Source organism: Phascolarctos cinereus, unplaced genomic scaffold (genome assembly GCF_003287225.1).
Source record: "Phascolarctos cinereus isolate Bilbo 61053 unplaced genomic scaffold, phaCin_HiC Scaffold_2;HRSCAF=192, whole genome shotgun sequence".
Classification (NCBI taxonomy): domain Eukaryota; kingdom Metazoa; phylum Chordata; class Mammalia; order Diprotodontia; family Phascolarctidae; genus Phascolarctos; species Phascolarctos cinereus.
In genome coordinates, this window is record NW_027555625.1 from 392711607 (window position 1) to 392724531 (window position 12925).

At 36.6% G+C, this 12925-nt stretch overlaps 1 protein-coding gene across 1 annotated transcript in view; it reads right to left on the minus strand.

Moving 5' to 3' along the window:
- Positions 1–712: 712 nt before the first annotated feature.
- Positions 713–12925, minus strand: part of RNF145 (ring finger protein 145) — an 89953-nt gene continuing 77740 nt past the window's right edge. The window contains exons 9-11 of the mRNA XM_020992362.2: positions 8962–9109; positions 4451–4807; positions 713–2339 (exon numbers count right to left, since the gene is read on the minus strand). Coding sequence (XP_020848021.1) covers positions 1902–2339; positions 4451–4807; positions 8962–9109 — 943 coding nt within the window. The 3' untranslated portion in view covers positions 713–1901. The remainder of the gene's footprint in view (positions 2340–4450; positions 4808–8961; positions 9110–12925) is intronic.

Here is a 12925-nt window from a genome sequence, read left to right on the forward strand (position 1 = left end):
CCCTGCTGAGGCAGAGGTAAAACTTAGTGGAATCCTATGACTCACCACCAAGTAGTTAGTCAGGAATAAAGAAGGCAACATGGTTTTGAAGCTAAGGGTGTCAGGGCAGCTAGGTGGCACAGCGGATAGAGTGCTAGCCCTGGATTCAGGAGGACCTGAGTTCAAATCTGGCCTCAGACACATAACACTTATTAGCTGACTGACCCTGGGCAAGTCACTTAACCCCACTGCCTAGCCAAAAAAAAAAAAAAGGTAAGTGTGTCTAGAATGATTTGCTATTTTAACTTAAGATAAAATGAATAATCTCTAAAGAAAAGCACTGTGTAGATGCAGAAAATCAGACAGTTTGTTAAGAGTATACATTATTAGCCAGTAAACATCAACCATGCCTAATTTTCTAAGTCTAAAAGTATTGTATTAGTTAATAATGCCTCTATCCCAACATATTACAAAGTAACACTAAGATTTAAAAGGCTCAAATCATGACACAGGAATGCTCCTTTCTGGTTAATCCCAAACAAGCAAAACACTGAGATACAGGGAGAAAGGTTAGGTGAATTTTGAAGGTGATCATTACGATGAGTCAACATACAAATATTTGGAAGCAAGGGAAAGAAATAAAATCTAACCACTTTATTTCTGAGAACCAGAGAAGTTTTGAAAAACCTAACTCAATAAAATGCTTTGCAGCAATAATCACATGAGCAAAACATAAAGTCTTCAAATTTAAATTTATTAAGACATTCAGCTATGTCTGTCAGTCTACATCCAAATTTGCTACTAAAAATAAAATAATGTCACATCTCACATTAGGAATTCCAACTCTGAAAAACACTTTTTTGAGCCAAGCCTATTGTATAAATAAATGACTAATTTCTTTTCATATCAAAATTCACATAAAAAATCGCCAACCCACCCCCCCAGTTCTACCAGAAGCCATGATGAATGTAAAAATTTAAATATGACACAACCTTGTCAAAGAAAAGGTGCAAAGTCGATCAACAGCTCTAAAAGTGGCATTTGCGGCATTTGATCATACAATTAATTATGTACTCATTCCCAAAGTGCAAATATTGCCAGAATTTAACACTGTTTTGATTTCAGTTGCAAGAATTAAACATTACACAGGATTGAAAAGTACACATAGGGCCTTTATCTGTTCCCTAAAGCTCATCCCACTTTGAGCCCCTAAACTATGGAGGACTCCAAAGTGTTCATTAGTGCTTTAGTTTACTTCACACAGGCAACACAGTATACAGTATATTAACAAAAGTTTCATATACATCAAAATATTAATGACTCCATCATAAAGTTCAAGAGTCACAGATTACATGAATGCAAATTGCAATGCCCACATGCCCACCCCGCCCCCACAAACGCCTAAAGCACATAAGATGTATTAGCGTGCTTCAATTTTTCAATACAATCAACGCTTTTTACATCTTTGATTTTGCTTCGGTGCTATACAAAATTCAATAATCACCTGACTGAGTTCCATTTAACTGAGAAAAAAAAGGGGACAGGAAGAAGGGCAAATAACTCTCTGATACTCTGGGAAAAGATTAATCTTTCCCATATAAAGTAAAATGTCCATTCAGCTTCTTCTCATGCTGTCTTTATGATTTTATTTTCCTTTCCTTAGCCCTCAGAAAATACTCAAATTTCTATCTGATTTATCCTCTCAAATTCAGTTTCTCAAGTAGCTGAGGTTGATTTTCCTTGGCAAACTCCTACAAAATATCAGCATGAGACATATAGATACTTCATGCTTATTATAGATTGCCAAAACTCTCTCTCAATGCCTAGGGTTTGCAAAAGTAGGCGGTCTCTACTGAGAAAAGATTATCTTGGATTCCTGGAATGTCTCTGTTTGCTGTATAACCATCACATGTTCCTAAAATCTAGACATGACTTGTGTCTTGAATTAAATCTTCTTCTAAGACTCCAGGTTGTTCTTCTGTCTTCATATCTTCTTGGTTGACCACAATAGAGCACATCTCAACATGGGGGTTTGGAAGATGTGCCTGGGTTTCAAAAGTCCCTTCCTGGTGACCTATCACTCTGGTCACTTGCTCATCACTGTCTCTAGGGTCTTCTTTCAAACCAGCCCCTCCAGGGTGCTCTTGAACTGATGGGTCAGTCCCTTCTTGAACCACAATATTTTGCTCTGTTCCAGGGTTTGGCGGTGGAGCTGGTTCTGGTCCTAATCCTGGAGGATGGGAGGAATTCTTAAGGTGGCAGTGGCACAGAGGGCAAGTCTCTTGAACATACAACCATTTCTTAAGGCAACCCGCATGGAAGAAATGGCTGCATGGCGTTATCACGGCAGACTTCATGTCCTAAATGAGAAGGAAAGGAGAGGTCAGATAATTGCCCACAGTTTAAAAGTCTTTAGTGCTACTTCAAAGTTTCTTTGATCCCAACTTTCCCTTTCCATATCATTAAAATGAATTAGAATGTGAAGTACCAGGGCTTGGGATAGGACACTTAGGTAAGTAATCTTTTCACCACCAGAGGGCCCTCCACACCAATAAAAGAGCTGCATAGAATAATTTTAAATATATACACACACAGAAACAAAAATGAATGGAACAAAAATATTTTTAAAAGCTTTCTAAAATGAATTGTCTTAGCCTACAACGGAATGGCTAAATACTTTCTGTAGCATCACATCAACAAAATTACACTTTTAAAAATCAGAAATTTCAAAAATATCTCCATACCTCCATTACAGTACTGACGACAGACTTAAAATGATGGATTTTTCTCCATGGGGATAAAATCATCTATAAGGAATTTGCTTATAACTACAATCATAACAATACAATATTAGGAGAAAAAGTGGTGGATTTGTGGGATTTCATGAGGACTATATTATGCCATGTAATCGTTTTCAAGGCTCTGTCTCCACACAAAGCCATTTACTCTAGATTAATTAGTTTGGAAGAAAGTATTAAAGATATGAAATGAAAACCTGTGACAATCTATGTTGTTAAGTAGTTGCCAATTGGTCTTTTTTTGTAAATATAAGAGAAATAATAATAAATATTTTTTAGAAGTGCCAGAACTACTCCAAGCAATCCTCTATACCAAGAGCTGGTAACACCTGGGAGTTAACTTGCAAGCAGAGAGTCATACAATGAAAGCAGCAAATAGGAAGCTTAAGCTTTTTTTGTGTTATCAGCAGTTGATTTGAGTCTCTCAACAAAAGAAATATTAAAATGACAAGCAAGGAAAGGGGAAAACTAAACAGTTCTAATGAAATGTCAAGAACTTCTAGGGAGGACTTCTGAAGCCAAAGGACCACTTCTATTTAACACGTATTTTCCTAAATATGTGCAGAAGGGAATAATGTTTGTTGTATGATATTGCAACTTATTTCCTGTAACTAAGAAAGTTAAAAGTAGAGCTACTTATATTAAAATCTCTGATATATAACTTTTTGTACATTCCTTACCACCTTCTCCCCAACCGTAACTAGTAACACACAAGACATTTTGAAAAATACAATTTTAGAAACATATTCAAGTTCTAGGAGGCATGTTGTTTCTATCTATCATAATAAAAAACTGAATGCCCAACATACCTTAATTATATTTAAAAACAACTTTGGTGGAAAAAAAGCATATGCCATGCATTCCTGTTTCTACCTCCTCCCCTTTATGCTACTAGCAGCCTAGAAAGAGCAAAATAATTTAGAATATAAGCTGTTCTCAACCGGTGACCTCAACTATTGTCCCTAGTGCAATGTTATGTGTGTATACAGCACTCTGCTGTATGTGTGGCTAAGCTGTAAGCCCATTTTCCACTGCAAAGCTGATTTCAACATTAACTTTAATTTATCTACAGCAGGAGCCAGCAACTTACAGCACATATGCCAAAGATGGCAAACAAGCCAATTTTCACTGGCATGCAAGTTGACTGCTAGCATCATGCGCTTCCCGGAAGGGAGAAAAGTTAGGAAAAAACTTGTGAGAGTCACCAACTATCCACTAGGAGGATCAGCAGTTGGCATGTTCTCATCCGCCTCCCTCTTGTGAAATTACATATCTCCTCACCCCCCCCAGCACGCCAGAAGGAAAGGGGGGTCAGAACCTTGGCAAACACCATTTTTCCAAAGTTCCCAATCCCTGATCTATAGTATATGCACTCATGAGTGAATATAATATACATCTGACCTGTTTTTCCTTCATTTGTGGGTGCACGACAAGTATCGAAAACAATAACAACAACGTATTAGTATCACAGTGGCCAAATACTAAACTTTTAAATATTTTTAAAAAGACAAAGTATTTCCTAAAAGTTGTTTAAGGTGCTTAAAGTCATTTAGTTGCTCAGGAGATATTCATTTCTTCTTGGGAATTTAAATTAAATGGATTTTAATAAAAACCCAAAGAGTAAGTATACTACATTTCCCCAACCACTTAGATTTTTATGTTATGCTGGGTACCTGATAACAGATGGCACAAATATCATTGTGTTTCTCTAGCTGCTCTTTTGTAGCAATGGGCAACGATTTTATTTTATTCACAGCATCCCTGCGGAGAAGAAAGCTCTTCCACCCCAGCTGGGCCCGAAGCCACACATTGTAGTAGGAATGAATAAAGATGATCATGGAGCCCATCACAGTCCATTCTCCAAAGATGGTCTCTGAAACACCATATGCTACAACACAGAGTGCCACAAGAAATTCCAGCAGACGGTAAGTGCCGTTCACATAGTAGATGACATCATCCATGTTATCCACTGGCTCTTTTCTGAATTCTTCAACCATAAATAAGACATAAATAAAAAGTGTACCCAGAACCTGAAAGCACAAAATTTAAAGGCTGAAATATTTTGTTCACAAAATACAAAAAAGAAGCAACAATCATTCTTACTGTTTGTAAGGTTGCCACATTTCATCTTTGACAGGGAAAGCTAGATTACTTAAAATGAATGCTGCTCTTGATGTTAAATTATACATATTAAAATTATACAAGGAAAAATGTGTAGCTTACTAACATCTGAAACTTAATAGTGTATTATCATTTTCTCAACTGTCTTTTTGTTTCTTACTAAATACAAAGGCTTTTTGGATAGTTAGGAAAATAGTAAGATAACAGGAAAAATTGGCAGGCAAAAATTCAAACAAAAGTTTAAATTTCCACAGACCTTCAAGACAAGAAAAATAACTCCAAATCCTCTAAAGGAAGTCTTTTCAATTAATTTGAGTGATATGGGGGTTGTATCAATTAATCAACCAATTAGTATTTACTGAGTTAGTCTAATGTGTGTCTAGTATAGTAAAGAACACAGTCACAGAAAAAGGTGTGAGGGGCCAGCTACCAAAAAAACTTACTAATCCACAGCTGGGATAACAAGAAAAACAATAACACTATTAGACAACATAATGAAACATTAAAGTGCCACATTTTGCCAGAAAAACTTCAAGTAGAGCATTCTGAGATGAAGAGCAAGGAAGGCTAAATCATGAGCTTGTGATAATAGTGAAAGCCGGAAGTATGGATGAGCTCTTTAAAGTAGAGTGTAGAGAGATTACTACACAAGGACTAAACCTCAGGGAAAACACACAGGGTAGGAATGACAAAGAATCCAGTGAAAAAGATGGAGAAGTAATGTTCACAGGGTTGAGAGAAGAACCAGGTTAATGTAGTATTTACAGAAGCCCAGGGAGAAGAGAGTAGTCAATGGAATTAAAACATCACAGAGGTAAAGGAGAATGAAATGAAATAAAAGAACATTTGTTTCAACAAGAAAATAGTCACTAGTAGTAACCTTTGAGACAGGTGTTTCAGTGGAGTATTAGGGATGTAAAATCAGAGCACATATTTATCAATTTTTAAGGTTAATTTACTGTCTTAGAATGATGACTCAATCTAACCATTTTAGAAAGTAACTTGGAATTATACAAGGAAATTTACAAGGGGGAGCAGCTAGCTGGCGCAGTGGATAGAGCACCGGCCCTGGATTCAGGAGGACCTGAGTTCAAATCCGGCCTCAGACACATAACACTTACTAGCTGTGTGACCCTGGGCAAGTCACTTAACCCCATTGCCTAAAATAACAAAAAAAAAGAAAAGAAAAAAAGAAAATTTACAAGGTTACTCATAATTTCTGATCCAATAAGATACTTTTTTAAAAAAGTAAATGTCTGTCTTTTAAACACATTCAAAGTAAAAAGTTAGAGACTACCCATCCAGTTATTGGAGAATGGCTAAACCAATAAAGAATGACCAATGTAAAAACTGAAATAAGGGAAGACTGGTATAAAGTGATGTAGTTAAGAAAGCAAATGTAAAAGAATAATACAACACAATGACTACAGCCACGTAAGTGAAGACAATATTAAACAGCAATAATATCTTGGCCAAATACAATGGATAATTGCTGATACTAACTTAAAGGACAAACCCTTCTCATTCCTTATAACAAACAGTAAATTACTATGGAATACTTGTTATATCTACTACCACTGTTTTATGCTTCTTTTCCTGTTTTCAGGAACTATACTGTGGTTTGTGTGTTTATTTAGACTTATCTCCTATGACAAAACAAAATTTGACACAAAAGATTATAAGCAGTTTTGGAAGGAATGGGTGGTAAGGAAAAGAAAAAAGGTTGTAGGAAGAGACCATTTGTCTGAAATGTTTAACAATGAAAGACATTTGATGATACATTTCATATACATAAATATTACAGTGTACTAGAAATTGTCTTTCAATAAATATGGATCTCTGTGCCACAAGAAGGCTACTAAAAAAGTATAGTAAAACAATTACTAAACTACAACCTCAGAAGCTTAAAAGGTAGTGTTCTTTAAAAATAAAAATTATTAACAATCATAAACTTTATTACATCAAGTAAAATAAATACATACAAAAAGGCAAATAGCAGTTTCTCATTATCTAGATTTTTTTTAAAAAATCTATGGCAAATTCGAGAGCCAACATCTTATAATACAAGGCAATAATAAGGGTTCTTAAGTTTTTGACAGATTAATGTGGTCCTCTGCATTTATAACTCATTCATATTAGACTGACTTTAAAAGATAAATAATCATGAAAATTCTTATATGCAAAAAAAAATGATGAATTGTTAAAATGGCAAAATTATGTGGCCATTTGAGACAACAAAATACCAGGTAAAAACATTACGGTAAGCATCTACTTATGAAAAACAAAATCCATGAAGCTGTTGGAGCTTAGGGAAAGGTTCAAAGAACAACAATTTGGCTGATGTATATGCAAAGTATATGCAAAGGAACAAAATCTTAGTAGGGTAGTAAATCTTAAGCCTGCAGCAATGGAAACTGTTAACCAAAAAAAAAAAAAGCACAGGTCCATGAGACATGCATTGCAATTGGATTTATTACAAGAGAAATGAACATGTATGTAGATCTCCAAGTGCAAGAAGTTCCAAATAGAAGCTTGCATATTTATGACACTGCAACAAAGGGAGGAGGAGGGACAGAAATTTCCTCTGAAATGGGAGTGGCTCGGGAGGAGCAAAAGAGCAGTAGGGGTAAGAAAGGACTAATCCCCCTCTCCTCACAAGAAAGGGAAGACAAAGGGGAATGGCAAGAGTAGTATTCTTTTCCCTTGGGAACTGCTAGACCACGAAGTTAGAATGTTCTGCTTATCTACAAGGGTAGTCCCAGTTACACAAGCAGTTTCGCAGTCTAGTATAGAATGACTGGTGCCTGTCTTGACTCCCAAGGACACACAGGGAGTCCAGTTTGGAGTGCAAACAATATATTATGTCAGTTCAAGCAGGACTTGACACATTTAGGGTCTCTTGCATACTCTGGGTCCAGCCTGGAAAATATGGCAACTAAAGAAGACAAATTCAGGGGGCTCCTTAATAAAAAAGACCTTTCTACAAGCAGTTTTTGGACTCTTTTTTTTTTAAGTAACTTAGGTCATTTCTAACCACTTAAAATTCAAATTCCAATCATCTTTTCTTCTATTCTTATAGATTCTGTGTTGGGAAGGGGAAGACATAATTAGGAAGGAAACCGAACTGTTAGAACATTAAAAAAAAAAAGTTTATGATTTTTTTTTGAAAGTCACTAGAGTGTTACACTATCTTCTTGACAAAGATATGGAAAAAATCTTAGAAGTGAAATTGGAGATGAAGATCTTGCATTCTGCTTCCTCTCTGCCAAGCCAAACTAATCTTTGAGCATGCAGGTTATCTTATTTTAGCCTCTCCATGGCATTATTGATTCCCACATATATGGGACTGATCTCTTCCCCTAGTTCTTCAATGATAGCTAGAAATTCTGCATATGTGCTTTGGGATACCTGGCTACTGCTCCCTGTACCAAGTGTAACCTAGAGATGGAAGTCAATAATCACTTATCGACCACAAGTATTGGATAAATGCCACCATATTGGCAGAAGGAAAGCAGAAGCTCCCAGTGGCATTTAGGGGAGCTCCCGGCACATAAGTGTTCAAACTGAGCTTCAAAGCTGTCTTAAAAGGTTGCATTTAATAAAATATATTAATGTGTTTATCAGCCTAGAAGCACAAAATGCTTAAAAACTGACAATGTTTCTAATTACAAATGTCTTTTTGCAATGTTATATTTGTTGCTGCTATCCTGAAAAAAATTAATTCAAAAACACTGAAAACATCACTTTTTCCAAGGGTATCTATTTCTCAAGTCATTTTACATGGTAGCTCTGTATCATGCCATTTAGAAAAACAGAAATGGGAGTACAGGAGGAAAGTAAGGGGGAGAGTAGAGATACTCAGGAAGAATACAATGGCACTAGAACCAGAACACTAACATCATATATCCCAATTATCGTAATCAAATGACTAAAATGCAAAAGAATAGTAACTTACATGACAATTATAACATCTACAATAATAAACTCAAAGGAGACTCATTCCTTCATCTTAAAAGAGAAAAAAATCAAGCACAATGTTACATGACTCTATTCTCGGGCTTACCTGAAGAGAAGTGAGGATGCTACTGGAGATAATGATAAGAAGCCAAAAATCCATGTGGAAAAATTGGCATATCATGTAAGCCATATAAGCAGGGAACACTAGTAAAAATAAACAAAGGCTGACAGCACGGAAGTGTTTCCATAAGCTCCTACAGAAAAATAAACATGCATTTTTTTTGGTAAGACACCTGCCATCTCGTATTTCACAACTTACCAACAGAAACTATAATGTAATATAACGTTTGCATAGTACTTGTCCCTCTGACTTTCTTGTTTCTATTGCTGTAATGGCCGGTATTTCAGAGTCCTCTTTTTTTATTCTTTTCCCTCTCACCGAATGCTCTCCATTTTCTACTTGTACTATCTCGCCTTATGGTTTATTCCCTTTCCCACTGCCGATGCTGAGAATGGGCTTTTGTCTCTTTAAACCTAGATTATTGTAACGCTCTCCTAATTGGTAACGTTTGTGTCTATAATGTCCTCCCTCAGATACTTTTCATCATATCAAATCTCTTACTTGGTCACGCCTCCCCCACAATAGTTTAGTGGATCCCTATTTGCCTTTAACATGCCACAGGCAACGCATCTAAGCCACATTTCCCATCTTCCCGTTCTCCTCAATGTTAAATCGCTATTTTGGCCAGTGTAGTCTCTTTACCAGACATGATGTACATGCTCCTCCTTCCTAAAATGTGCTCTTTGCTGCACATCCAGATGTTTGAAAATCTAACCAAGTCCCACACCCTTGAAAATCAAGCCCATAGTAATCTCTATGTGTAACTCACCTGATACTTATATGCACTGTACTACATTATTTACCATGTCTTATCTTGCTAACTATGGCGTATATTCCTTAGCTTCAGGGAATGACACAATCACAAATTTCAGGTTGGAAGCGACCTGAGAGGTCACTGAATTCATATTCATTCTTTGTACTTTAAACATGAGGAAGGAAGACTACGAATTTAACTGACATATCCATGATAACAAAGCTAGTTAATATCAGGCTTTCCTAACTCCAACCCCAACACTCTATCCACTGTACCATCTTTGTATTGTACATGATACAGCATATCACATCAACTGAAGTGTCCTGAGGAAGAGAAGGAAGTTCTGCCCTTTATCACGAAAAGTGGAAAGGAGGTATGTAATTAGACGATTAAACAGAGCCTTGATTATGATTCAATTTCTGTTTGAGGATCCCAGGCCAAGTTTTTGTTTCCATTAGGATTTGATAGTAAGCACTAATTACCAATCAAGGCAAGTCAGCTTTGTATCATAAAAAAACAAAACAACACGGAGTATTGCCAGTATAATTAATAGCAGTTAAAGTACAACAGCTACCAACAAAGGACTTAGGATCTTTCTTCTTACAAGTACAGGGTTTGGGAAGAAGAAGGGGAAGGAACTGTTTAGGGATTTGCATAAAATATAAATAACTATTTCTGCCAGTACCAAATAACAGCTATATTAAACAAGATGATATTCATTCCTAGAGAATATAACGTGAAATTCAATTAAATTTAATGAATATTTATTATGTGCCAGCTACATGAATGGCCTTGAGTTAGACACTCTGGACACAAAAACGAAGAAAAGGATCTCTCTGATTAAGTGGCTAGCATTCTTGGGCAGGGAGGGAGAAGGTGCAATAATATAAACACACATAAGCAAATGTAAAGTACATTAAAAAGTATCAGTAATTTCAAGAGGGAAACAAAATTAACACTGGGGGACACAGTCAGCAACAGAAAAGGTGGAACTTGTGCAATGTCCTGAATCAAGCTAAGGATTTTAAAGAGCCAGAAGAGATGAAGGCATATATTTCAGATATGGAGGGTAGCCTGTACAAAGACAGGGTCAGGAGACAAATTGTCAAGGTCAAGGAACAGTCCAGGTGGACTCAAACAGAGGTCTCATAAAGTATAATAATAAGAAAAAAAGATTGAAAAGGCTCTTGACAGATTGTGGTAGGCTTTAAAGCTAGGCTGAGGCTCCTATTTACCTTCACCTTAGAGGTAAAAGGGAACCACTGAAGACTTTGTGCCCTAAGCTAACCATATTCAACTTGTATTGCAGGAAGATTATTTTGGTAGCTGTATGGAGGCTGGACTGGACAGGGGAAAGACTAGAAGCAGGAAGATCAATTAGGAGGATACTGTAATAGTCCAGAGAAGAATAATGAGGGCTTAGACTAGAGATCATGTGGGAAAATGGGAATTTTTCCATGGCAAGTCATTTTCTGTAGGTACAATTGACAGTACTCGGGAGTTAACTACATACTGGAAGTGAGGGAGAAGGAAGTCATGGTTGACTGTATGGTTGTGAACCCGGGTGACTGGAAGGATGATGTTGTCTTCAAGAGAAATGGTGAAGTCTAGAGAAGGGAAGGGTTTAGAGGAAAACAGGAGTAGTTCTATTTTGGAAATCTTGAGTTTAAGATGTAGATAGTCATCAGGATATGCAGGTAAAGATGTCCACTGGGCAGCTGATAATGCAGAAGTGAAGTTCAGGAGAAACATAGTGTGGATTTGAAAATCTCTTCCTTGAGATAATTACTAAACTCCTCAGAACCAATAAGAGAGAAGAGAGCAGGGCCAGCAAGGCTGAGGTTAGTGCCTTAAAGAATGACCACACTTAATGAAAGGAGGAGGATCTCAATCTATCCAAGGAAACTAAGACAGAATGGTCAGGCAGGAAGGAGAACTAAGTGTCAAAGAAGACAAGGGAGGAAAAAAAGTCTCCAGAAAGCAGGGTATTCAACATTACTGAAAGCTGTAGGGAGGGCTTATTAAAATAAGAACTATGAAAAGGCCACTGGATTTAGCAGCTAAGAACTTTTGTAAGGCTGAAGAGAGTAATTTCAGTAGATTTATGGATAAAAAGTCATATTGCAAAAGACTGGAAAGTAAACAGGAGATGAAGAGATGGAGTTTAGATGACCTTTACTAAGAGTCTGGCTGTGAAAAAGAGAAGAGATACAGATAAGATGAAAGTTTAACTAGAGGCCTGGGCCAGGTAAAGGTTCTTTAAGAATGGGGATAAGAAGCTCTATTTATTCAGGTTATTGGAGAAAAGGAAGTTTTTCTTAAAAGAATGCAAAGAACTTCAAGTAAGAAATGAATAAAAAGGACCTGAAGAGCTTTAGGGGAATCCTAACTTTTGTTAAAAGATTAGTCAGTTGGAGAATGTCACATTAAAAAAAGTAAAGAAAGGACTACTGAACTTTTAGAGTTAAGTAATACATATGAACTTTTTTCTGTAGAGGGCAGGTGAACACTCTCAAGAACAAGGAACTTCTTGAGCTACAAAGAAGAATGCAATGAATTCATAGGTGTCATAGGAAAGAGGCCACTAAGGAATGACCAAGAAAGAGGAAAGACATACTGCAGATTCATTGCTGAAGGGGACAGAATTCGCTATTCATCAACATGAAACAAACAACAGAGAGGTCGACTATCTTCCCAAAGGATGTACCTGGGAATGTGACAAAGAGGCCTACCTATAAGATTTGTCTAACCAAAGGACTTCCCTCTGATGATTTATATGAGGACAAATAGCACAATAAGGAACCTAGAAAACACTGTTAAGAAATTTGAATTTCAGAGCAAAAGACGTAAAACATTAGGGTATAAGTGGCATTTTTCACCACTTCAGCCAAAGGAAGGGCTTTAGAAGAAAAGAGATTTTCTAAGTGCTTAGGCTGGGTAAAAGGACAGTACTGAAATCAGGATTTGGATTTCCAGACCACAGCTAAAAATAAAGGTACAATACAACTCATAATCAGGATGAAGCATAGCAAGGGCTGACGATAATCTATTTATCTGGAATCTTATCAATCTTTACATTGAAAAGGAAGTGGAGGAGGAAAAGAAAATTTTCTCTTCCCCTCCCCTCATGTATCTATATCCCTGAAGCTAAATAATAGAATAATTACATGTAGAAATTCACAAGAAGCAAAAATC